The sequence below is a fragment of the Mus caroli genome, unplaced genomic scaffold (genome assembly GCF_978045245.1).
Source record: "Mus caroli unplaced genomic scaffold, Mus_caroli_1 scaffold_1, whole genome shotgun sequence".
NCBI classification, from domain to species: domain Eukaryota; kingdom Metazoa; phylum Chordata; class Mammalia; order Rodentia; family Muridae; genus Mus; species Mus caroli.
In genome coordinates, this window is record NW_028227256.1 from 52,112,643 (window position 1) to 52,139,663 (window position 27,021).

A 27,021-nucleotide genomic window follows, 5' to 3' on the forward strand; every position below is an offset into this window, starting at 1 on the left:
AATAAGATGGAGGGTTAACTCAGAGATTAAGTGTGGATACTGCTGCGGACAGAGAGAGGCGGAGCAGTTAGAAGCACCGGTTGCTCTTCCAGAGGGTGGGGTTCAATTCCCAACCCAGACATGACATCTTACAACTGCCTGTACCTTCAGTTCTAGAGGATCTGATGCCCCCTTCTGGGCTCTGAGGGCATACATGTACATGATACATGTACACGATACACATACGTGCAGGGGAAACACTCACACATCTTAAAATAAACCTAAAGACCTTTTAAAAAGGGGAGGTCGTCTCGCAGAGGACCTGAGTTCATCTCCCAGCACCCATATCAGCTGCCTAAAAATTGCCTGTGCCTCCAGCCTGAGGGGTCTGACGTCTTCTCTCCTCCATGGGCACCTGCACATATGTGGCATTCATTCACACAGACATATATGTACACATAAATATAATAAAAAAGTTTAAGGTGATTCAAAACTCTCATAAAACAATATAGTTATTATAACTCCCCCCTCCCGGAAAACCCCCAAACCTCAAAAATATATCAAAATATATAATTTCATGAAACCAGTTTCAGAAAATGATCTTTATGGTTTTGCTTCCTTTCTGGTTCTTCTCAGCACCAGCCGGCCTTTTTCCTGTGTGACCTGTGACCACCACGTATTTATATTTCCTTTATTCCTTGTGTGTGATGACAGTTTTAGTGCAGGTCCAGGATCATCAGAGAACAAAGACACCAGAAGGTATTGTCTTCCCTTATGTTTTAGAGAATAAATATTTTACTAGTTCTAAATCATGCTATTTTATATGTATGCACACACACACACACACACACAATTATGTTTATATGTAAGAATATGTCCACACACGCATATATACTTCCTCTTATGGGTTATTTCCTTGAGATGAATTATCAGGAATGAAATTATTAGGTCAGAAAGGATGACTTAAACCTCTTGGTATGCATTATCAAACTAGAAAGCAGTTTGGGGAGCCACGCATGGGGACTTTTCTTATATTTTCCACTGAGAGGGATGGTTCAGCCACAGCCAGTTCCATTGACAGGCCGCTTTGTGACTGGCCACTCCACTCAGTATTCGCCTTATTTAGCTGTCATCTGGATGGCGAGCCTCTCAAGAGCTTCCCTGCCTCCTAGGGCTTGCGGGGAGGAGGGGGGTAGTAGCTAAAGCTGCTCACTAACAACTTTTATCATGCAAAGAAGCCCGACAAACCCTTCCTATTGGCTGCAGTGGATTCTGTGCTTGGTCTCTGGAAGCTGAATGGGAGTGAAGCTCTTCTGGTCCTACAAGGAGAGGGAACGGTCAGCAGGACATTTAGCAGAGCGTTCCAAACGTATGGGTGCCACGAACTTGGAAATTAGAAATCTTCCCCTAGGATGCTAGAAAACGATGGCTACAGTTTTGTTGTTAAAAGACTTCTTACAGTCCAGTTTCATTTCAGTTTTAACGTATCTTCTGTCAGAACAAAATGCTTTGGATGGTGTAACTTTTGGGGACAAATTGTGAGGGACTGTAAGAAGGGATCAGCATGGAGACTAGACTGGGTCAGTGTTTGGGAGTCACAGGCTACACTGGAAAAAGACTTGACTTGGGAACCACATAGTTCCTGGGTTCAAATCCAAGCCCTGTTACAGCGCCAACACCTATGGTCTTTATGCTCGCCACTGTTTAAGGACCTGGGAGAGATAAGCCAGAGTCTTTCTCTGTGCAACCACTAAAAGAGATACAAGTGTGTAACTTGGATCTGGAGAGGTAGCTCGGTGCTTAAGAGTACCTGCTGTTCTTGCAGAGGACCTGGGTTCAATTCCCAGAGCCCACATGGTGGCTCACAACCTCTTGTTTCTGTGGAGGATTTGTGGGTCTGGTGTGCAGACAGATATGCAGGTAAAGTACTCATATACATAACATGAACAAATAGATAGATAAACACTTAGTTCTCTATCCACTTAGTACAATGTAGGGTGGAGTGCAAAATAATTTTTATAAAAAGAAAAAATATCAATCAAGAATATCTTTCAGAGAGAAAATTCAAGGGAGAGAGTTCATAGGAGAAAGAAGAAAGATTTCTGGGCAGTGCTGTGGGTAGACAAATACAGGAGAGAACCAGGCCTGGATGAGAAGCATGGGCCAAGGCAGGGAGGTGGGCTCACAGTGGGTTCTCTCCAACCAATTAGAGGATGGGGCCAGTCTGAATCCAGGTCAGAATGAAAACAGTCTGTTGACCTTCTACTTCTAACTCTTTCCCCAATACCCGAACCCTTCCGGCCAAGGCTGAATGACCCCAGAGAGGCTCTGGCTGCAGAAGTGAGAGACTCTTTGATCCTAATGCTTTATAATACGTTTAGGCTGTTTTGAAAAAGTCTGTATTCTCATTTAGTTATGATTTTACTTTATAATATGCAGAGTACATTGTAATGGAGAATGATGAGGAAGATAAAAACAAGTTTCTACCCTGTCACCACAAGGCAATTAGATGCTTGAACTTAAAGGTTCTGATGTAAGTATGTCAGGAGAAGAGGCAAAGAAAATCCATGACCTGTGGCATTTAAATACCATATCAAAAATGAGCCACTAAAGCTTTGCTCTGACATTCCAGTGAAACTGGCATAAGCCTTAACTCTAGCACTTGGGAGGCAGAGGCAGGCAAATTTCTGTGAGTTCAAGGCTAGTCTGGTCTGCATAGTGAGTTTGTTTTTTTTTAAAGATTTATTTATTGATTATATGTAAGTACACTGTAGCTGTCTTCAGACACTCCAGAAGAGGGAGTCAGATCTCGTTACGGATGGTTGTGAGCCACCATGTGGTTGCTGGGATTTGAACTCCGAACCTTTGGAAGAGCAGTCGGGTGCTCTTACCCACTGAGCCATCTCACCATAGTGAGTTTTAGGACAGCAAAGTCTTAAAACAAACTCCAATGAATTCAGGGATGCACAAAGGTAAACGGCATGTTTAATATAAACATAAGAAAGCAAAATAACATTACCATCAAAAACTTTCAAACTGAAAAGTCCTAAATATATCTTGATATTGCCTTCGGGGATACTTAAAATTTGAAATTATTTTTGTGGGATATCATGGAGCTGGGTGCTGCAGTTCTTCCTAAGCATGCCTGAGGGCCTGGGACACAGACACAGACACAGACACAGACACAGACACAGACAGAGACACAGACACAGACACAGACACAGACAGAGACACAGACACAGACACAGACACAGACACAGACACAGACACAGACACAGACACAGACACAGACACAGACACAGACACAGACACAGACTCAGACACAGACTCAGACTCAGACACAGACACAGACACAGACACAGACACAGACAGGCCTAGGCACAGGCACAGACACAGACACAGACACAGACACAGACACAGACAGGCCTAGGCACAGGCACAGACACAGACACAGACACAGACACAGACACAGACACAGACACAGACACAGTTACAGACACAGACAGACACAGACACAGACACAGACACAGACACAGACACACAGACACAGACACAGACAGACACAGACAGACACAGACACAGACACAGACACAGTCACAGACACAGACACAGACACAGACACAGACACAGACACAGACACAGACAGGCCTAGGCACAGGCACAGACACAGACACAGACACAGACACAGACACAGACACAGACACAGACACAGACACAGACACAGTTACAGACACAGACACAGACACAGACACAGACACAGACACAGACACAGACACAGACACAGACACAGACAGGCCTAGGCACAGGCACAGACACAGACACAGACACAGACACAGACACAGACAGGCCTAGGCACAGGCACAGACACAGACACAGACACAGACACAGACACAGACACAGACACAGACACAGACACAGACTCAGACACAGACACAGACACAGACAGGCCTAGGCACAGGCACAGACACAGACACAGACACAGACACAGACACAGACACAGTTACAGACACAGACACAGACACAGACACAGACACAGACACAGACACAGACACAGACACAGACTCAGACACAGACACAGACACACACACACACACAGACACAGACACAGACACAGACACAGACACAGACACAGACAGACACACAGACACAGACACAGACACAGACAGACACAGACACAGACACAGACACAGACACAGGCACAGACACAGACACACACACAGACACAGACACAGACACAGACACAGTTACAGACACAGACACAGACACAGACACAGACACAGACACAGACTCAGACACAGACACAGACACAGACACACACACAGACACAGACTCAGACACAGACTCAGACACAGACAGACACACACACACACAGACACAGACACACATACACACACACAGGCATACACACAGACACAGAACCAGACAGACACAGACAGAGACAGAGACACAGACAGAGACAGAGACACAGACACAGACAGCTACAGACCATAAAGAGAGCAGGGAGTAAAAAGACAAGTTATGCCGGGCAGTGGTGGCGCACGCCTTTAATCCCAGCACTTGGGAGGCACAGGCAGGTGGATTTCTGAGTTCGAGGCCAGCCTTGTCTACAAAGTGAGTTCCAGGACAGCCAGGGCTACACAGAGAAACCCTGTCTCCAAAAATCAAAAACCAAAAACCAAAAACCAAAAACCAAAACCAAAACCAAACAAACAAAAAGACAAGTTACAGACATATTGAAAGTTGGAATATATATCTGATAAAAGGCTCTCATCTAAGTTTAAATAATTTATAAATATAAACTTAAATGTGAGCAAAAGATTCTAACAGGTACTTGACTATAGAACCCAGGTGATCCAAAATGTTCTTAGCCTCAGTCACAATTAAAACTATAAATAAAAGAGGCTGGAGAGATGGGTCAGTCGTTAAGAGCACTTGTGGCTCATCCAGAGCACTTGGGTTTGACTCCCAGCACCCAGATGGTGGGTGACAACTGCCTAACTTCAGTTCCAGGTGATCCTGCATGCAAATGGACATAGATGCATATTCAGGTGGGTGCATACAAACACAACAGCAACAATCTAAAAACACAAACAAACCAAAACAAACAAAACTCACCCGAAAACCACACAGATCACTACATACTTCCCAGAATGGCGCCATTTTGGAGTACAGCAGTATTTCATGCTTGAGCAAAAGGAATACCCTACCCCACCACCTCTGGGCTGCAAAGGAAACCAGAAGCCACCTATTTGGGTTGGCTTCACATTTATGTAGCCAAGTGAAACAAATGCCCAGCCCAGCACTTGCACTTACAGAAAGCCCAGTGGGTGCACACCAGGGTTTCTACTTGAGCTAAGAGGGACTGGTCAGGAGCACCATCACAAGGTGAGCACACTACAGCAGGCAGATGCACACCCACATTGCTACACACAGACAAAAGTCATCAGTGAAGCAACACAGGAGGCACTCCACGATGCCAACCCTGCTTGTTGGCCGGCGTGAGTGCACAGGTGCAGTCTATGTACTTGTGTTTAATGCACTTCCCATGTGTTGTATTCACAGCAATTTTTTCTGAGATTTTGTTATTCATTCTACTTTATGTGTATGGGTGTTTTGGCGGTCATATGCCTCCATGTGGGTGCTGGGAGCTGAACCCTGGTCCTCTTGAAGAGTGGTCAGTACTCTTAACCACAGAGTCCTCTCCAGTACCCACAGCAATTGTTTTAAGGGCACAGATTAATAGTGAATTTACTCCTGGTTCTGTAAACCAAGTGAATGCCTCTGGATGAGGTGGTCACTGGTCCGGTGGGGAGGCTACAGCTGTTAGGGTGGAGCAGAGCCAGGCTGCTGGTTTCTGTTTGTTTTCAGACAGGGCTCCATGGAGCCCAGGCTGGTCTTGAACTCTCTATGTAGGTGAGGATGACTTTCACTTGAGATTACAGGCTCCTGGGAGTTCTCCGCCTGCACTTATGTGTGTGTGCGACCTGCACACCTGGTCCCAGTGCAGGTCAGAGAGGGCATCAGATCCCTTAGAGCTGGAGTTACAGTGGGTACTTGGAACTGAACCCAGGTTCTCTCTAGGGGCATTAAGTGCTTGTAACCACTGAACTGTTTCTATAGGTCCCTCCCCCCTTTAGGCTGTAATATTAGCTTAGCAAGCTCAGCTGATGTGGTCCTTAACTGTTTATTTTTCTTGAAGAACTTCCTGGTAACTCTCACGTTGACTTCTCTAGTAGAAAAAGGATTGGGCTCCTGGGACGATAGTGTTATGCCAACAATAACAAAGGAATCTGCCTCGTTCCCAGGCTGGCTGCAACAACCTTGAAAGGGTGTAGGCATGGCACCTTACAGCCTCGTGCTGTACCATGTGCACGATCTCATGATCTTTCTTGAGAGTTCTGTTATAAATCTTGGGGGTGTACCACTGCCTAGGAAACGGAACATCATGGGATGTCAACCTAGAGAGCGCTGAGAGTGTGTGCCTACGCTGTGGTGTCATGAGGGGACTATCCCCTGTGAGCCATTCAGGTACAGCTTAGACAACAGAAGGGCAGAGACAGTTGAAATACTGTCTCCAAGGAGGGGACCGTTAACAGACTGTGGCTCTTCGTGATGGATTTTTCAGGCACAGGGCCTCTAAGAAAGTGTGCCATGTGTTTCTGGATGTAAACATGCATCTTTATGGTATTACTTCCTTCTGCTGCCTTACCGCTCAAGATCCCCAGTGCGGATCTTGCACACAGGGGACTGTCTACCTTATGTCTTCTGGAACCTTTTGATTTGGGACAGGCCATCCTATCCTGATTGGACAACTGATTTCATCCTCTTAGGAATTTGGTTCTGCTAAAGGGTTAGCTCCCCAAATAATAGTTCTTATTATATAATTATATTATAATACATATATTAGTATATCAAAAAGTCCCCTCATTTATTAGCCACATGTGTTCAGGTGAGGATTTTCCTCAACAATCCTCCTGACCAGTGAACGGCATTACACTTCATCTTCGTTCTATATTTGTTGTGTCTTGGATATGAAGTCTCTCCCGAAAAGGCTCATATGTGAAGCTTCTCCAGGTGGTGGTCCAGCAGAGGCTGACTGGATCTTATGGGTTCTAACTCCCTCAACTTATAAGTTCATGGCTGAATGGGTTCTCAGGGAGGAGGGGCATAGCTGGAGGAAGCAGGGCGTGGCTTCCTGGTGAGCACTGTTCTGCCTTCACGCCAGCGCAGTGATGAGGAGCCAGAGCAAGTCTGTCCTTTAAGTCACTTTCCTGGGCGTCCTGTCACAGTGACAACTCAGAAGGACCCAAGGAACAAAATAAACAAATTATCCAAAGCTCCCAACGTCTGAGAGGTGCAGGATAAGGCTACTCTCTGCCTTCCTGCACAGGGCGGCTGCTGCGCAGGAACGTTTCCTACTCTCTTCTGCACAGCAGCGGCAGCAGCCTACGACTCCTGGGAAAGGATTTACTGAACAGTGAAGCTGCTCTTTAATCTCCTCAGGACTCGAGCATCAAGCTTTATTTTTATAGTCATAATATCTTTTCTCTTTAATACTTCCTTGGAACCTATGGACTAAAGTTCCTCGTTGCTTAATTACTGTATTAAATTACTGAATTCATGAGCTTGGCCCGCCCCAGCCAGAATGCAAGCTCCTGGCTATGTGTTAGCACCACATGAAATGTAAACACGACTCTCTCTCTCTCTCTCTCTCTCTCTCTCTCTCTCTCTCTCTCGTAAATGACTTCAGCAGCAGACGCACGCCACAGATGCTTTTCACTGGTCGATAGACTTTTGCTAAAAATCTCTGGAGAGTGTCAGTTTATTATAAATCATTAAATAATAAGAAACTGAAGCCGGGCGTGGTGGCGCACGCCTTTAATCCCAGCACTCGGGAGGCAGAGGCAGGCGGATTTCTGAGTTCGAGGCCAGCCTGGTCTACAAAGTGAGTTCCAGGACAGCCAGGGCTATACAGAAAAACCCTGTCTCGAAAAACCAAAAAAAAAAAAAAAAAAAAAAGAAAGAAACTGAATAGAAGCAAAGAAGCCCCCTCCCCCTTTCCCTAGCATATAGTCTCCAGAACTGAATATATATATATATATATATATATATATATATATATATATATCTCCAAGGGTTGCTAGACACATTTGACACCTATCCACTTGGGATATACACAGTATTATTCTCTAACACTGTCCTAAAACTTACCTTTAAAATCCCTTAGCAAGTTAAAGATTTAAAAATTATTTTTTGTGTACGGGTGTTTTGTCTGCAAGGTAAATATACCGCATGCATGCAGTACCTGTGGAAGCCAGAAGAGGGCGTCAGATCCTCTGAAACTGAGCTACCATATGGAAGCTAGGATTCAAACCTGGGTCCTCTGGAAGAGTAGCAGGACTCATAGCCACTGGGCCATCCCAATGCATATTTAGTGAGCCATGAGCCCCTTGCCATTCTGATAGCATATAAAGATAAGTCCTCAGACAGTAGGAGGAACACTTCCATGGTTCCATAGTGCCCATAGGATCCGTCACAATATATTTTAGTTCCAGCCTTAGGCTTAGTCACGTCATTCCTAAACTGGTCCTGACCGGATACAGGAAATACCACTGGAGCTCAGCAGAAGTGGGCTGGCTGCCAGATGTCCTGCCCATTCATTCAGAGCACTGTGGGAAATACTTAGAAGTGAGCCCAGCTGGGATCCCCAAATGAATGGCAAGGAATGAGTATACTTTTCCTTAGGGGAAGAGGAAGGAGAGGCTCAGGATTTCCACACTTCAGAAGGTCTGTGCCTAGCTGTATCAGGCCAGATGCACCTAGGAGAACATCCAAGAGATGGAGAAAATGGACATGGTCGTGGCAGACACTTTTAATCCCAGCACTCAGGACACAGAGGCAGGTGGATAGCTGTGAGTTCAAGGCCAGCCTGCTCTACAAAGTAAGTTCCAGGATAGCCAGGGCTACAGAGAGAGAGAGAGAGAGACCTTGACTCAAACACAAGCAGAACAACCAGAAAACAATTTGAAGGCACAGACACACAGGTTGTTGAGGAGGGGTGTGTCGACTGGGGTATACAGACCCAGGGCTCAGACAGAGAACTCTTGTTTTTCAGAAGCCCCTGCAGATTTCTCAAATGTCTGTGTATTGGAGGCACTTGGGACAACACCAATGACAGGGACCCACCCTCTGGATCTGCTGACCTCCAAATCCCATAAAACCATACTGGAAGCATTTCTCGTAGGCTTAAGTCAGCCTTGGTTAATTTACTCACGAATGAGCAGGTTGTAGAAAGAGCTGTGCAGGAGGGGATGCTCGGGCATTACCTGTCATGTCTCAATATCGGGGTAGGCAACACACTTGTCAGAAGCCATCCAAACTCTGCCAGGGTGTGCAGCAGGGGGCCGTAATCTGTTTTAATTTCACAGCCCTGTGTGAATAAGCAAAAGAGCTTACAGTCTAATAGCAAAGACAGCTGGCCACACAGTAGCGAGGATGAGGGGCTGATGAATGTGGTAGTGTGTGTGTGTGTGGGGGGGGGGGTCCTGTGTCCAGTGGAACAGTGTCATGGCGCCCATGTGGCCCCCAGAATGTCACCTTCTGCAACTGTTGCCTTCTTAAAACCAAGTGAGTGGACAGTGGCCATTGGCCTTTCTTTGGTCCTGGGAAAGCCACAGTTCTCAGATTCTCCAGTGCACGGAGCTGGGGATCTGCATTTTAAAAGCTCCCTAGGGCGTGAGATCCATGAGGCTTACTAAGTAGGTTCAGCAGTGGCCTTGGGCCTGGGATGGGAGGCTGGGGGCGGGAGGGAAGCTGCCAGGCTGGCCATTTGGCTGCTCTTCTTGCTCCGCTGCACTGTACAAGGTTTTCTTTCGAAGCTTTACTCACCACCCACCTTCCCCAGCTCTCTCGGTGGGCTTTACAATTTCTCTGAAAATGACTTCTGTCCTTTATGGTCTTTGTAAGGCCAGAAAGTCAAAATGTTTCCTTGAAAGATGTTCTCTGTAAGGACCCTGTACACTCAACAGAGGTATCCAAAGGGATTTGTCTACTTCAAGGGCAGTAGTTGATGACATCTGAATTTGTAAATGCACAACTCCAGCCACAGTGACACCCCTGATTATGACAGTGCTGTGTGTACACATCTGGCCTGGTATGTAAGAGAAAAACCTTTGATGTTTTTACTTAAAACAAAACAAAACAATTCATAAGGTTGAAACCAAGCCCATCATCCTGGTTGCTCAGAGGTGAAAGGCTGGACGAGTCTCAGACTGGGGACCTGCTTTTGTCTAGGTGCAGACAGTTACTTAGTCTGTCGGTTCTCCGCTGAGGATTCTGGGAGAGTGGGCCATCTGTGTCTGAGCATGTGCGTGGACTTGGCCATGAGGGCTGCACTGGCTCGTTTGTGTCAACTTGACACAGCTGAGTTATCACAGAGAAAGGAGCTTCAGCTGAGGAAATGCCTCCATGAGATACAACTGTAAGGCATTTTCTCAATTAGTGATCAAGGGGGAAAGGCCCCTTGTGGGTGGGACCATCTCTGGGCTGGTAATCTTGGTTCTATAAGAGAGCAGGCTGAGCAAGCCAGGGGAAGCAAGCCAGTAAGGAACATCCCTCCATGGCTTCTGCATCAGCTCTTGCTTCCTGACCTGCTTGAGTTCCAGTCCTGACTTCCTTTGGTGATGAACAGCAGTATGGAAGTGTAAGCTGAATAAACCCTTTCCTCCCCAACTTGCTTCTTGGTCATGATGTTTGTGCAGGAATAGAAACCCTGACTAAGACAAGGGGCTTCCATCAACTCACACACAAAAGGAAAGCAGACTGTTGGAATCTGCAGCTCACCTCAATGACTGTCCACTGCTCCACCACAATGGCGTCGTTTCCTCTCCTGTTAGAACCTGGGACTCCAGATCCTTCTTCTTCGTAGATAAAAAAGCCTTCCAAAGATTTAGGTAACTGGTCCCCTGTGGGGAAAGGATACATTCAGAGGAGTCATATGTACTTTACAGCTGCTTCTAAGGGTCGTGGTGGCAAGCTGGAAGAAAATCTTGTCGACTGGAAGCCGTTCCTCATGTGTGTTGCCCCAGGTAACATGATGTGTGTCCCAGCATCAGTGACAGAAGCTGAGCAAAGCGGCTCACACCTGTAATCCCAGGATTTATGAAGCCGAGACGGGAGGCTATGGAGCTTGAAGTCATCCTCAGCCATACACCACGTTGCAGGCCAGCCTAGGACACATGAAATGCTATTCTGAAACATTAAGATGGGCTGGAGAGATGGCTTAGCAGTTAAGTGTGCTTGCTGCTTCCAGAGGATGGAGTCGGTTCCCAGAACCCACACTGGGTAGCTCACAATTGCCCGTAGCTTGAGCTTCAGGGAATCCTGTTCCCTCGTTTGGATTCCATGTGGACTTGCACATATACAGACATGAGTGGGCATGTGTGCACACGCACAGACACAGACACGTACATAAAAATCTCTATAGAGAAGACTCACTTAGCCAACAGTGCTTTGGTTGAGCCCTTCTGTTTTAAGATTTGCCTTTTCTCCATAGGTAAAGACAGGTTTACAGTTCACTGCACTAAAATTAAACACACACATGGAACGACCACAGCAGAAACAAAGCTAGATAATGTGAGCAAGGATGGAATGTCTATTCAAGAATCGTCTGGGATGACCTTCACCTTGAGACAGAAGGTTGGCTTCTGCTGTGTCTCATACAAACCAGTAGGAACATGAAAAATGTCCATTCTTGAACTTGCAGGTATAATATTAAAAGCAGAGTTTTAAAAACTCTAAGCTCAGGGTAGGAGATGACTCAGAGGGTACAGCGCCTGCCTGCCGTGCAAGCATAGGCAGGGAACTAAGGCCAACACCACATAAAAGCAGAGCCCTCAGGAGGCAGCGACAGGCAGATGATTAGATAAATAAATTCGGCTGACCTTGACAGCCTAGACAAAATGACAATCTCCAGGTTCAGGGAGAGGCTCTGCTCCCCAAAATAAGGTGGAGAGTGACAGAGAAAGATAACTGGACGTTGACCTCTAGTCTCCACATACACATGCCTGGGCAAGTGCACACATGTAACACACATGCTATAAACACTGAACAATTCCCAAGTCCCCACAACAGCGACAGGAAGCGGCTAACAGAAATCATTGTCCCAGAACTCCTGCTGGGAAGGAAGTTTTAAGGGAAGTCCCCTCTGCATTTTTCTTGAATAGTTGACAATAGCCACCTGGCCTTAACTAAAGGATTTAATGGAAAATCTTTTGCCTCTTATTTTGCAATAGAAGGCATTTTTCTCATGGTCCTGTGTTAGGTAAACACTGTGGGTTTTATGTAGCACTTGTCGCATCCAAGTTTCCCTGACGGTCATAGGAAACAGAATCGTTTTGTTGCAACTTGAAAAAACCAAACCAAACCAAACCAAACCAACCAAACCAACCAAACAAGCCGTCTCCCATCTTCCCCAAATATTCCAATTAACTTACATCATCCTCAGCCTGTCCACCCTGGCTGGGTGATGAATATTGCTTAATGTGCTCCAAGTATCATCTCCACCTTATGTTTATATTTTATTAAGGAACATATTTTCTAATTTATCAAACAAGAATTTATTTATCTAATCATCTACTTTACCATCACAATAATTTTTATTTTATTGTCACCACCTCCATTAAAAATAATTTGTTGTACTAAGAAAATTCCTGTTTAATAGTTTTCTGAATAATAAAGGCTGACAGTTTTCAGATGATATTTTAAGTTTAAAGGTACAGAAAAAACTAATTTTAGTGTCATAGTTTTAATTTTTTTAAGAGGCTGAAATTTGAAAGCAAATTGATTTTTGCTTTATTTTGGAGGGAGTAGATTTTTTTTTTTTTTGAGACAGGGTTTCTCTGTGTAGCCCTCGCTGTCCTGGAACTCACTCTGTGGACCAGGGTGGACTGGAATTCAAAGGTCTACTTGCCTTTGCCTCCCAAGTACTGAGATTAAAGGTTTGTGCCACCTGGCACCTAGCTTGCTTCTTTTTTTTTTTTTTTTTAAACTTCCATTTAGGGCAGAATGCAGCACAGAATGCACTTAAAAAAAAAAAAAAGATAGTTTGGGGCTGGTGAGATGGTTCAGCGTGTAAGAGCACTGACTGTTCTTCTAAAGGTCCTGAGTTCAAATCCCAGCAACCACATGGTGGCTTACAACCACCTGTAATGAGATCTGATGACAGCTACAGTGTATTTATGTATAATAATAAATAAATCTTTGGGCTGGAGCGAGCAGGGACTGAGCAAGTGGGGCCGACCGGAGCAAGCAGAGGTCCTAAAAATTCAATTCCCAACAACCACATAAAGGCTCACAACCATCTATCTGTACAGCTACAGTGTACTCACATACATAAAATAAATAAATAAACCTTTAAAAAATAAAAATAGTTCATAGAAACCCAGTAAAGTATAATTTACAGTTGGAGCTGGTTTCTATTTGTATTATCTGTCCATTATCTTTGACTGGGTCCCACCAGAGCACCACAGACACTAGTTAATTAGAGCTGAGAAATAGAGCTGCTTATTTCAAGACTTTTTTAAGAATGGGGATGTGGACTTGAAACTAACTTTACACTGCAGTAATTACATAGTTCCAGCCTGCCCCTCTGTTTCCTTCGGAACGTTACAGTGTGAAAACCGTGTGAAAACCGCTTTTCCTGACGTCAATGCTGGAAGGTAAGTGCTTGTAACTTTCCTTTCTTTGGAGACAAAGTAACCTGGAGCGTCCTAACCTATGCTGGCTCAGAAGCAGAGCTCTGTCTCTGGGATGAAAGGCATGTGCTACCTAGCATAAATATAAGCTTTACATTTAAAAAAATTACATGTATCTATTTATCTATCCATCTACCTATCTACCCATCTATCTACCTACCAGTGTGTGTGTTGTGGAGGTTATAAGACAACTCCGGGAAGCCAGTTCTCTTGCCTTGTGTGGATCCCAGCCGTCAGGCATGGCTGGGATCACCTTAACTCAGGGAACCACCCCACTGACCCATTTCTAAACCCTGGGGTTTAAAAGAAAGCAAGTACAACCCAAACAACACAGAGATGACAGGAGGCTCATTGTAATGTAATATTGTTAGTGAATTTCAAAGAAACTATGTTGTACAAAGGAAGCCAGATACAAAAGACTACAAACAATCTGGCTGTGGGGGGTAGCTAAAGCCTGTGTGGCTAAGGAGGAAGGACTTTGCTGAGTTCAAGGCTAATCTGGGCTATAGAATAAGACTCCAGGTGGCTCTCTCAGTGCTCACACTAGGGCCACAGCTCTGGGAGTAGCAAGGAAGAGCTGCAGGGAAGGCTGTGGGACTGTGATAAATGGGTAATTACCTCCAGATAATGGGGGAGGAGTCACTGCAGACATTCGTCCCCCCTCCCCCCCACTGCTGGGCTTGCAGCGTTGGCCCTTCATATGGCAAACCCCAGAGCTTCCCAGCCAATGAGCCCATGCCCACTATGGGGGTGGGGGTGGGCATGGATGGAGGCAGGATGACCAGGTTTCAAGTGTGTCAAAATTCATGGTGCTGCACATGATCAGAAGCTCTGGCGTGACACACTGTTCTTTCTCTCCCTCTCCCCCTCTCCTAGCCCCTCTCCGTTCCCCTCCTCCCTCCCCACCCACCTCTTTTCCTGGATACTAACACTAGCCAAATGCATTTGTTCCCTACTTCTGTGTAGGAAAGTCTTAGCAAGCATAGGTTTCTTTAATGTAAATGTTTTGTTTTTTGTTTGTTTGTTTTGTTTTCCCATATAAGATTTCTTTGTGGGCTGGAGAGATGGCTCAGTGGTTGAGAGCACCGACTGCTCTTCCGAAGGTCCTGAGTTCAAATCCCAGCAACCACATGGTGGCTCACCATAATGAGATCTGACGCCCTCTTCTGGTGCATCTGAAGACAGCTACAGTGTACTTAGATATTATAATAAATAAATCTTAAAAAAAAAAAGGGGGGGGCTGGAGAGATGGCTCAGTGGTTAAGAGCACCGACTGCTCTTCCGAAGGTCCGAAGTTCAAATCCCAGCAACCACATGGTGGCCCACAACCATCCGTAATGAGACCTGATGCCCTCTTCTGGTGCATCTGAAGACAGCTACAGTGTACTTAGATATAATAATAAATAAATCTTAAAAAAAAAAAAAAAAAAAGATTTCTTTGTGAAGCCCTGGTTGTCTTGGAAGTAGCTTTGCCTCCTGAGTGCTGAGATCTACATGCCCCGCCTCCTGAGTGCTGAGATCTACATGCCCCGCCTCCTGAGTGCTGAGATCTACATGCCCCGCCTCCTGAGTGCTGAGATCTACATGCCCCGCCTCCTGAGTGCTGAGATCTACATGCCCCCGCCTCCTGAGTGCTGAGATTAAGGTGTGTGCACTACTGTCACCACCACCTGGTAAAAATAGTTTTTTTTTTTAAATGAGTTTCCTTGATTATGGTGTTTTGTCATCGCAACAGAAAGTAACTAAACATCAGCCTCTCTACCCTTGCCATTTATGGTCCATGTCCCAAAATGGGGCTAGCCAGAGAGGTCCTTTAAAAATGCAAGTCAGATCAATGACTCCTTATTAAAATCTCCAACTAAGGAACTGAAATAACTATTCTGCATGATGGTTAAGATCACATACTCTGTTTAGGGAGACTAGCAGACAAGCCTGGGATCTGATTTTAATCCCTAAAACTCACATTGTGGAAGGAGAGAACTGATCAGCGTCTCTCGTGCTGTCCTTTGACTGCCACATGTGTACAGTGGCAAGCACACACCACACACTTCCACAAAATTAACTAGTGAATTGGATTGATTAGTTAATTAATTAATGAAAAGTGAGCATACATTCTACCTTGTAGAGAGAATCTCTTATAACAATCACCTAGCAATAAACAAGCTATTGGCCAATGAGCTGAGGCAGGAATTAGAAGGTGGGACACTGGCAGGAAGAGAGAGGATTCTGGGAAATAATAAGAGATAAAAAAGAGACTGGGGAGAGCTGAGGGAGATGAGAGAGGAGATGGCTAAGGAGATGAACTCAGAGCGATGCTAAGGGACACACTGAGGAGATGAGAGGGCCAGGACTGAAGGAGAGGTAACTAACCAAGTGACAGACACAGAATAGTTTACATGGGTTAAAGAAGTTACCAGGTAGTTAGGGAATGAGCCAAAGCTTATGGTCTAGGCATTTAATAGCCAATATTTAGTCTCAGAGTTGTCATTCTGGGGGGAAGAACTAGAAAAGGAAAAATGGTTTATTATTATTTAACAGCACCTTGCTAGCCATTCTGTTTCCTAGTTGTGCAAATGTGGGCACATTATTTAGTGGCTGCATGTATCAGTTTTCACACAGGATTGCTTGTGTAGGTAATAACGAGTTATTCCATGCATTATAGAATAGCATCAGCATAGAGCATGGAAAGCACACATGCCAGCTCCTGCCACAGCTTTCCTGACAAACAGGACCCTGCCCACCTCTCACCTTGTCTAGAGCCACCTTTCCCTACATGCCCTGCTCCAGGCACTCAGACCTTCCAGGTCCTCCTCACTAGCTCCGTGCTCTGCCTTGAACAGTCTATCCTGGCTCTTACATGCCTGCCCTCTATAGATCCCTATGGCCTCTTAGTTGCACTTGGTTATTACCTTCCTGTATGTGTGTTATATGTGTGTGTGCATATATATGTGGGTGTGTGCATGTTCCACATGTGTGGATTCTGGGGGTAATTTGTAGGAGTCAGTTTTCTCCTTCTGTCATGTGGGCCCTGGATAACTGAACTCAGGTGGTCAGGTGGAGGCGAGCACCTTGACCTTTGAGCTATCTCAATAGTCTCCAGTCATCTTTCCTGTAGACTCTTCCCTGGTTCTCCTGTCACAGTATTCTGTTGGGGATACACTGAATATTTTTCTTACTTTTGAATGTGTGTGTGTGTGTGCATATTTTGTTACGTCCACAGCCTGCTTGAAACATGATATTGCAAACATGATAACACACCTAAGCACATACATAGATTTTGAGCATAAACAAAGATAGATACCTTTTGACTTTATCAACCGTCTGTACTTCTTTAAGTATCTTGAAAGGAAGAGAATCCACACACAATCAAAGGGGAGCCCTAAGAAGTGGCACATAAAGAAGAGGCAGACTATATCTGATCATGATTCTCCGGGGGAGCATTCACAACAGAAAAGGCTGAGTGTGTGTGGAAGGCCACTGCAGGGGCGGATCTGACAGTGGTAGTATCAGCTCTGACATGCCCAGCGAGGTAGGTGACTTTTCAGTGTATCCCTTCCCCTCCACCACTGCTTGTAAAGCATTTTCTCCTGTGTGATTTGTGAGCCAATGTATTTTAAGCTTCTGGGCAGTGTTGAGTTTTGTACTTCCATTTCTCCATAGTCGTCTGATTTCTGACAATATTTGTGATGATGGCAGAAGCAAGACGGAGCAAATCTGCATTGTTTCCTGGTGTGCCCGGGATGGCAGGCATCAACCATTCAAAACAATTCCGACCTCCTTCTTCACACTGCCTTCTCACAGACTGGGACACTGGTCAGCCTCCCCTCTGCAGTGTCCTCGGAAAGTCCTAATGACACACACACCAGTGTCCAGACCGCAGGCTGAGGGGGGTGAGTAGAGGCTTGGCAAAGATGGCGTGGAAGAATGTCTGAAAAGACATTCCAGCTGCACAAAGTGGGAGCGCCGCCCTGGGGCTCTAAGAACTAAAGCCCCAGACGGTTTCTGGCTAAGCAGCTGCTGTAGCTAATTTTATTTTTATCAGGCCAGGCCCGAGGCAGGAATGCCTGAGAGAGACTGAAAAGAATATTTTTGCTTTCCCTTAGGCAGTTTGTCACTAACCGAAAGTTGGAATGTCTCCAACTTAGCCACTGCAAAGAGAAGATGGAGAAGAAGAGAGGGAGAGAAACAGCGTGAGGGGTCAAAACCAGTCTCCAAAAAGATGATCCGCACTGAAAGTGTGACACATAATGCATGCCAAGAAGGACGAGTCACCAGAAAATAAGCTGCCTTGGAGCCTCGGTGCCACACCAATGTTCTCACTAATGTCTCGAAGCTGCAGAAAGTGAGTTTCACACTCCTTCCCCCAGCCCCCACTAGGAAACAGCCTCTGTCTGCCCACTCAAACTTCCAGTAATCAGAAAACACGGAGAGTATTTATTGAGCACCTGCTGTGTGCCCGGCGTCTCTGCAGGGCGCGGCGCTGTGCCTCTCCTCGGGCGTGGCTTTTAGCATTGGCTTTAGTTAAAAGGATCTTGTAGAACATGACTCCTGGACATACTAGGTTCCATCCCGCCATCTGTTGCCACCAGGGAAGGCATCAGAAGGCTGGTTTAAGAGCAGAGTGGTCTCATGACACTGGGCCTGATTTCTCCTTCAGCCTTTGCTCCAGTCTCACTGAGTGTAAGGTCGCAGCCATCCCGGCCTGGGGTGCGTTCTCCCCAGGTTGCCCACTATTTGTTTTTCATTTCTTTGAACACTAATCTTTGTTAAAGTCATTTTGGGGAACTCTTTGTTTTTGGGATAGATAAGACTGGTTTGTACCACACTTTAACTACAGAGAAAGACAAACAAAAGAATGGGCCTATATGTCTGAATTATTCTCCACACAAATTATAGAGAGCTAGAAATTCACTAACTATTGGGCGAATACACCAAATATGTATACTAACTAGAGGATGCCACCCCAAGCTTCCTGACTGGGCTGTTGTAGTACACTGTACCTGGGAATTTCTGCTGGCCGATCCCCCCATTGTGTGCCGATTCTTAATGGTTCCTATGCAATAGCAAACATTACATTACAACATTACAATTCTAAGCCTGCTCAGGGTTGTTCTTAAGGATGTTAAAGCGCTCTGTCTCTGTCTCTCTCTTTCCTGTGACAATGCGTCTCTGTGTAGTCCTGGCTGTCCTGGAACTAGCTCTGTAGAACAGACTGGCCTGGAACTCAGAGGTCCTCCTGTCTTTGCCTGTGGAGTGCTGGGATTAAAGCTGTGCACCACCACACCAGGCTTGTTTTACTAACCCCGAGATTATTTGGCGGGAATCGGGTCTCCTCCCCCTTCCTTCATAACTGAGTGTCAGAACAAGTAAAATTGAGCTTTGATCAGAGTAATTTTGACTTGGCTCCGTTCTTTCTTCTGCCCCGTCTAGTTCCTCTCTAGCAGCCCCAGTTGCCATCTCAGTTAAACCGTTTGTTGCGAGCTGCTGGTCGGCCGCAACAACTAATTTTTTTTAAAGATTTATTTATTTATTTATTATATGTATTATATGTATACTGTAGCTGTCTTCAGATGCACCAGAGGAGGGAGTCAGATTTCATTACGGGTGGTTGTGAGCCACCATGTGGTTGTAGAGAATTGAACTCAGGACCTCTGGAAGAGCAGTCAGTGCTCTTAACCGCTGAGCCATCTCTCCAGCCCCCTTACTAATGTTTTAAAAGACAGGATCTCACTATTATAACTGGCTAGCCACCACCATCCAGCAATAGAAAAGCTTTTCTTAAAATTTTTAAAAAATTAGCCAGGCAGTGGGAGACAGAAGCAGGAGGATCTCTGTGAGTTTGAGGACAGCCTGGTCTACAAAGTGAGTTCCAGGAGGCCAGGGCTACACAGAGAAACCCTGTCTCAGAAAACCAAACCAAGCCAAACCAAACCAAACGCATTTTGTCTCTGTGTGTCTGCTGCATGAACATGGGGGCACAGGCATGTCATGTGTGTGCCTTGTATCCATGTTGGGGTCTGAGCTCTACTTGGGACACTGGGTTTGTCCTTCTATCGTGGGGCCTGGGTCTCGAGGCTGAGCTGTAACTTCCTTCACCTGCTGAGCCATCTCACTGGACAAAGCTTTTCAATTAAAGTTATGCAATGATAAGAATATATTTTTTTAAAAAAGAATTATACCACATCCTTACAGTGATAGAACTTGAAAGGAAAAATATTTTCAGCAGTGTTGATCCAAATCCAGATTATTTACATATAAATATATTACTAATGTAAAACTCACCTTTAGGTGTCTCCCAGCACACAAAAGAGTCAATTAAAGAGAAGCCTTGCTTATAGTAAAATGTCGTTAGTTCTAGCCAGTTGGCATCCAGCGCGCTGATGACAGCTCCCTTCCGCGTCACTTTCATGGACAGAACACCTTCCTGATAGGCCCAGCTGGCTGCATCCTCCTCAAAAGCATTGAAGACCATGTACAGCTTACCATCTGGGGCTAGGCGGTCAGGGAAAAGGGAAGAACAAACATAACCTTACTGTTTGAAATTCTTAAACACTGTTCTTCCTTAGCCATTACAAACATACAAATGAATATAGACAATCATAAAAATAGCCACGCTCAATTGAAAACATGTGTGTCTCTCTGTGTGCATGCTTGTGTGTGTCCTGTGTCTGGGTGCAACTACACATGCAGAGGCCAGAGGTTAACGCTGCAGCCGCTTCAGCTCTTCCGTACCTTCGGTTTTGAGTTAGGGTCTCTAACTGACTCAGAGCTTCTGATGTGGCCGTCGTGTCCGTCTGTCCAGCACTGAGGGTGTAAGCATGCCCTTCTGATCTGACTTTGATGGGTAAATGGACACCAAACTCGAGACTTGGTGTTTGTGGGACAAGTGCTTTACTGCCTACGCCATCTCTATGCCCTCCCCACCCCAACACAGTTTAATCAAATGTTAGCATTACAATACACTGGCCTTGGACTATTTCTTCACAGAAATAAGACAATGAACACAGTGTGGAGCCTACTGTGTAGCATTTAGCAGTATATAGTCTCCAATTCCAAACTCTAAAAATAACTGCTAGGATGAACTTGGTATTTATTGTTCTCAAGAAAGCTTTTAGTTTTTAGGTGTACAGTTATTTACTGTATAAATATTTTACCATTTAAAAGAATGCTTTAAGCCGGGCGTGGTGGCGCACGCCTTTAATCCCAGCACTCGGGAGGCAGAGGCAGGCGGATTTCTGAGTTCGAGGCCAGCCTGGTCTACAAAGTGAGTGCCAGGACAGCCAGGGCTACACAGAGAAACCCTGTCTCGAAAAACCAAAAAAAAAAAAAAAAAAAAAAAAAGAATGCTTTAACGGGGATTGAGGATTTAGCTCAGTGGTAGAGTACTTGCCTTTCAAGCACAAGGCCCTGGGTTTGGTCCTCAGCTTAACAGCAACAATAACAACAAACAAACAATCAAAAGTCAAAGAGAAGCCAAAGAGAACAGTATACTGCTGCAAATTCATCTCCTGATCTTTCTCTAGAAGATGGTGCTCAAATGGATGCATGGGAACCGAACGTGTCTCAGAACCAGAAAGCCCAGACTCTACTGCACACTGGGCCAATGCTGATCAAAGGTTGGGAACATCTGTCAACTTGCTGGAGTTTGTGCCAGGCACTGGGTGGGCTGTTTCCCTTTGTACAACCCGTGAGAGAGGCTCTGCAACTGTCTCCTTTATAGAAAGAAATTGAGGCGTTTGTCTCCAGAGCTCATGGTAACTTACAGTTTACACAGTCTTTAGGTTTTTTTTTTTTTTTTTTTGATGTTGATTAAAAAAAAAAAAATCCTGCAAAGATGTCAGGAAACTTTTACACAGTCAAAAATAAAAGAGCAAAATACTCAATTACTTGGGAAAACTTGAGACTTGGCCGAGAAGAACAAGACTATTGTCTGCAGTTATTCCTGGCTGTGGGCACTATTGTTACACTAACTGGCTCATTGTCATGTCCCTTTGTCATAGATTCTAATGAGGATCAAAGCGAGTCCCTTGGTTTCCAAGGGGGAAAGGCCTGCCCTGAAATTCCCACAGGCTGTTTACCAAGCTGCTTCCTTGGTCATGTCACTGCTTTCATTGGTCACTGCTTTCATTGGAGAAGAGGGCGAAGGCGACCGGCTGGCTGGGCCACTGGGAGACCCAATGCCTGAAACATTGGCCTGCCCTACTTCTGGCTATATTAACTTAACAACAGACAAGTTTAGATCAGTTCACTGTCCTTATGATCCTCTGACACTAACTTTGTCCTGTAGTTCTTTAAAATAACTGTGTAGTTGGGGATGTAAGCATGCATTCTCCTCCCTCGCCCTCTCGCAGTTACCTTCTCCCCGTTTTGGGTTAGCATAGCTGGGGCTGCTGTTCCTCTCTGTCTGATGCTGTCCACTTTCATGTTGAGGCTCCTCCTCCACTCCACTTTCCGACAAGTGTCCACCAAGGGCTCCTTCGTTCCAGCCTTTGCAGTTGTCTTGTGAACCTTGTCTCATATGTAGCCCCGACTCTGCAACTCCATCGTGGCTGGCTCCATTACAGTGCATAGATGGCAAGTGGCATTGGGAGACCAGCCCAACAAACTTCATCCCTCTTTTAGCAGCGGCATTAATCTGGGGTTTAAAGAGATGGCAGGACGGAGGTAAGCCCATGTATGACCCAGCCAACTAAGCTTTAGTCTCCGAGGGAGGAGGCCATTAGAAGACAATAAACCGACTAGTAACCGAGGCACACCTAGAGGCCGCCTGAGAACCCGGGTCTCAGTGTCAGCAGGACTTGTCAAACAGAACTGATCTGGCTTAAAAATGATAAAAACAGGACTGTATTTTCCCCTGAAATTCTGCCACATTTGGCAAGACCTAGTAATTTTATAGCATGGGTTTTGGAGGCTATTAACAATGATCTTTCCAGTTGGAGCAAAATTAAAGACTATTCCAGAGTACTCCCAAAATAACTGAAACAAATATAAGCTCACTATTAAAGAAGGCATTAACTGAAAAGCAAAAAGCAAACAGCACTATTGGATGTTGATTCTGAAAGACGTTAGAAGATCAGTTCTTATAACTATGCACACACGAAGCATGAGTCCAGTTCATCGCATCTGTAATGAAGCTTTCTAGTCTGCCCTGGCCTAATACAGAGTTAGATGCATCCTGACAGTCAGTCAGCAGTCTCTGAAGCAGGGAGCACCGGAGCGGTGAAACAGTGTGGGACCTTAGTAATAGTGATCTCCATCCTCATGCCTGTGATATTATCATCTCAATTCCTTTAAGCTCACAATGCCCAGGACCTAAGGATGGCATCATTCTTCTCCTGTGTTCAGCTGGCAGTACTCCCCAGGACAAAGGCCGTGTCTTCTTCCCTCCCTTTGTAAATACTCATTAAATAAGCAAAAATGAAGAAGCCTTTGTTTTTGTTTGTTTTGGGGACAGGGTTTCTCTGTGTAGCCCTGGCTATCCTGGAACTCCCTCAGTACCCCAGGCTGGCCTCGAACTCCCTAGCGCTGGGATGAGAGGCGTGCACTGCCGTGTCTGACTCAGCAGTGTTGGTTTTTCATGGTCACTGATGTGGACATCTAAACTAAAAGTTTGAAGTGTTACCCCGGACTTATATGGAAACCCAGACCGAATTAAATGGGGTTTTCAAAGGCAGGGAGAACTGAACAAACTGCAGAGCAACGCAGTTGAAGGAGCTTCTGGGAGCCAGCTCGGAAGTGGAGGTTGCCAGGAGCCAGCGCCCCGACTATGCCACCCTGGCCTCAGTCCTCTAAGAGTTACATTCCGAGAGCTCACACTGTGTGGGTAGTTAGATGTAACCACAGTTTCCCTCTCCCAGGTGTACTGGGAGAAAAGAGGGAGGTAAGAGAGGGCTTGGTGTTCTGGAAGCAGGAAGGGTACATTTCTTGTCAGTGTCCTCTCCAGGTATTGGTTTCAGTGGAGACATTCAAATAAACCTTTCTTTCTTACTCTGACATATGCTTCGTTTTTCCCTGGAAGTCTGTGAACAAATATATTGATGTCTTTTCCATTTTTACTTGGAGGATGGATAATTTTAATTACATCTATCTATTCATCCATCCATCCATCCATCATCCATCCATTCATCCATCTCTGTGTGCTTGTGCATGCCCATGTGCACATGTATGTGTCATGGTGTGATGCACATGTACTGTTCAAGGGACAGCTTGTAGGAGTTAATTCTCTTTTACTAACCCCTGAGTTCCACAGATTGAACTCTAGTCATCAGCTTTGGGAGCCACACCTTACATCTTGGTCTGTCTTGCCTGCCTTGGAGGACTGATATTTTTTAATGGGGTGCTTTAAAATCCTGAAAAAAAAATGCAAACTGAATATTAAACAGAATGGTCAGGGGTGGGATCTAGCCCAGAGTAGAGTGCCAGCATGCAGGAGGCGTGCATGTTCAGCCCTCAGTACCACAGACAAGGACACAGACTAAAAATAGGGGAGACATTAATATGTTGTTAAAGCTTGACTTTAACTGTTTAGCTGTTCAACAATCAAGTCGTCACACAAAGTGGCTGTTCAAAAATAATCTTTGGCATTTACCAATTGCTCTTGTGCATGCCCGGGGCAATGATGGGCTATCTCACATGCATGCTTCCTGAAGCTTTTCTCTTAGAGAAGAACCCCACTACTCTAGGGGCTGCAACAGCAGGCTTTCCTGTTTCAGTAGGTCTTCAACCGTGTCCAGGAAGTTAAGATTCAAAACAAGCACCCTGATGGTTCTCTATCAAGACTCACTTAGTAGCTACATTTTTGTTTTCAAAAGAAACTGTCTGGAGTGGATTTATTCCCAGAAAGGAAAAATAACAAATAAAAACCAGAATAGTGGCAGAGAGCAGCTTGTGTACTCTGTAAAGCCTGGGCTTTTCCTTCCCTCAACTGAATGGTAACCTTGTACCTAACCTGGAAGAGACGTGGTTAACAGCTGTTAGTGTGAGTCACAGTCCACAGGTGATCCTCCACAGGTGGGGTCACCGCCTGAAGGGAGCAACAGAAACAGACTCCACCTTTCCTTTTTCTCTTTGTAACTCGGGCTGCTCTGGAAGCCAGGGTCCCCCTGCCCTCAGCATCCTAAGTGCTCAAAGGCCGGCAGATGTGAGTCTGCATGCCTCACTCCAGCCTCACAATCTTTACCTGAAAAAAAGCAGAGTGGGTCCTTGACACTATATATTTAAATTAAATAAAGGCCACCTGGGTGTGCTGCTCTCTGATTTAATTCCAGCACTCAGAGGCACTGCTAGGCTGATCCCTGTGAGTTCAAGGCTGGTTTGGTCTAAAAAAATCAACCTGTGCATCTCCTTTGGCACACCTCTATCTCTAAAAATATTTATAATATGATTCATAGCAGTAGCAAAATTACAGTTTTGAAGTAGCAATGAAAATAATTTTCTGGTTGGGGGCATCGTAACATGAGGGACTGTATTAAGGAACTGCAGCATTAGGAGGGGTGAGAACCACAACAGCTAAGGTTACATAGTGAAACTGTTTTAAAAAACAAAACAAACGAAAACCCCACAAAACCAAAGACGACGACGACGACGACAACAACAAAAGGACTTATAAGAATGCCAATGTGACTAAAAACTTTCAACAAAAAATTCTATCAATTTAGAATATTTATGGACATATATAGGTTTTCCTTGGTTTGGTCAATCTACATTTAGTGTTCAATTTTTTTATGTATGCAGCTTTCAAAGTATACATTATTGTAATTTTCCCTCTATCTCTTTTTAAGTTATTTTTTCTTAAAAAAATAAACATAATTTGGGTTTTGTTTGGTTTTTTTTGCTAACACCTCCATTCACAACTGAATGTGTCTACTTTTTTGTTTTTTTTCATATATTTTTTTCCATATTTAAAAAAAAGAAAATCTTTTTATTTCATCTGAAACTTTTGGAATCTACTTTCCACAGACCAACTGCCTGCTCCCCTAAGCAGTGACTAAAAGACACGCATGCTTGCCATACCCCGCTGCTACATTAAACTTCTGTGCAGCCCAACTTCCTTTTGCTCCCTCTGGTCTGCTCTCCTGGCGCTTGGTTATGATCCTGTCTATTCTGTCAGTTTGACAGGATCTGGAACCGATTAACAGCCAAGTTGATGGCGCACCTGTGAAGCCTTTTCCTTCTCACTGCTTAACGCAAGTGAGAAGACCCACCCTAAAGGTGGGCGGTGCTTCTGGTGGCAGCCTGGCTAAAGGAAGCAGAAGACACAAAGACACAAAGCTTTTTTTTTTTTTTTTTTTTTTTTTTATTGGCCTTCTGCCCTCTTGCCCTCCTGTGCTGCTTCAGTCCACCATGCTGGCAGCAAATTGCTGCTGCTAGTTTTGTCTGACATTAAAGCCCAGCTTCTTCAGCCTTCAAAAAGGGACTGAAGACTAGTGGTTTTCCAGAATCTTCCAGGCCTTCAGCATCCAGCTGAGACTGGTTAGGCATCCGGTCTCTGAAAGGAGCTGCTACTGGGTATAAGACAGCCCCAGTGTGAAGGGGGCCACTGCTCTCCTCCTTAGACTGCTACATAAACCAACCCGACAAGCCCTTCAATGCACTCACTCTCATGCTCTTCCTCCATAGGGTCCTGGCTAATGCAGTTTAGTAATGGCTCACAGGCTCAACATTTTGAATTCCGTGGAATATTGGTTTCTTAATCTTCTGAATCCTCCTCTGTAGCCCAGACTGCCTGGAGCTCATGATGTAGCCCAGGCTGGCTTTGAACTCGTGTTGTAGCTGATAGCCTTGCACTCATCGCCCCTCCCCTTGCACAGCCCCAGGATTACAGGCCTGTGCCACCATGGCTGGCTTCCCCGTGGTTTTCAGGTAAGAAAGGAAACTGTTTCTTAGCTGCCCCAGGAAGGCACTCTCAGTTCCTTCGGCGCAATACCTTGTTCATGAGTTCCTTTGCAGCATCGTTTGCTTGTGCCTCACAAGTTAGTGGACACTCCTCCATCACAAGTCTTGCACGCCTTTGTCCGCCCGCTGCAGAATGCTTGGGGCTGCAAGGAGAACAGGCATGGTCAGAGGCAAGCTGCTGCTTTCCAGCTATGTCCATAGGAAAGCCTTGAGCGGCTCCAAAGGAAGGTCAAGACTATCACGTTGTTCCTTCATTCTTGATGCTTATCTCAGAGTGCTGCAGACACACAGATTTCTGTTACCTTACATTTCCTTAATTTAAGCTTCCAGGGATTTAAATTCCTAATTTAAGGAGACTGCTGTTGGGCAGGAGGACAAGTAAGCACAGGAGCCT

The 27,021-nt window shown here is 45.3% G+C and overlaps 1 protein-coding gene across 5 annotated transcripts in view; it reads right to left on the reverse strand.

Moving 5' to 3' along the window:
• The window catches only part of Rftn2 (raftlin family member 2), a 65,355-nt gene that overhangs the window by 15,677 nt on the left and 22,657 nt on the right, over positions 1-27,021 (reverse strand). For 3 of the 5 annotated variants that reach the window (XM_029483125.2, XM_029483134.2, XM_029483138.2), the window contains exons 4-9: positions 26,659-26,770; positions 22,089-22,368; positions 20,016-20,225; positions 17,035-17,112; positions 10,822-10,943; positions 9,306-9,409 (exon numbers count right to left, since the gene is read on the reverse strand). In XM_029483125.2, coding sequence (XP_029338985.1) covers positions 9,306-9,409; positions 10,822-10,943; positions 17,035-17,112; positions 20,016-20,225; positions 22,089-22,368; positions 26,659-26,770 — 906 coding nt within the window. The remainder of the gene's footprint in view (positions 1-9,305; positions 9,410-10,821; positions 10,944-17,034; positions 17,113-20,015; positions 20,226-22,088; positions 22,369-26,658; positions 26,771-27,021) is intronic. The other 2 variants (XM_029483135.2, XM_029483145.2) reach the window with 1 other exon arrangement.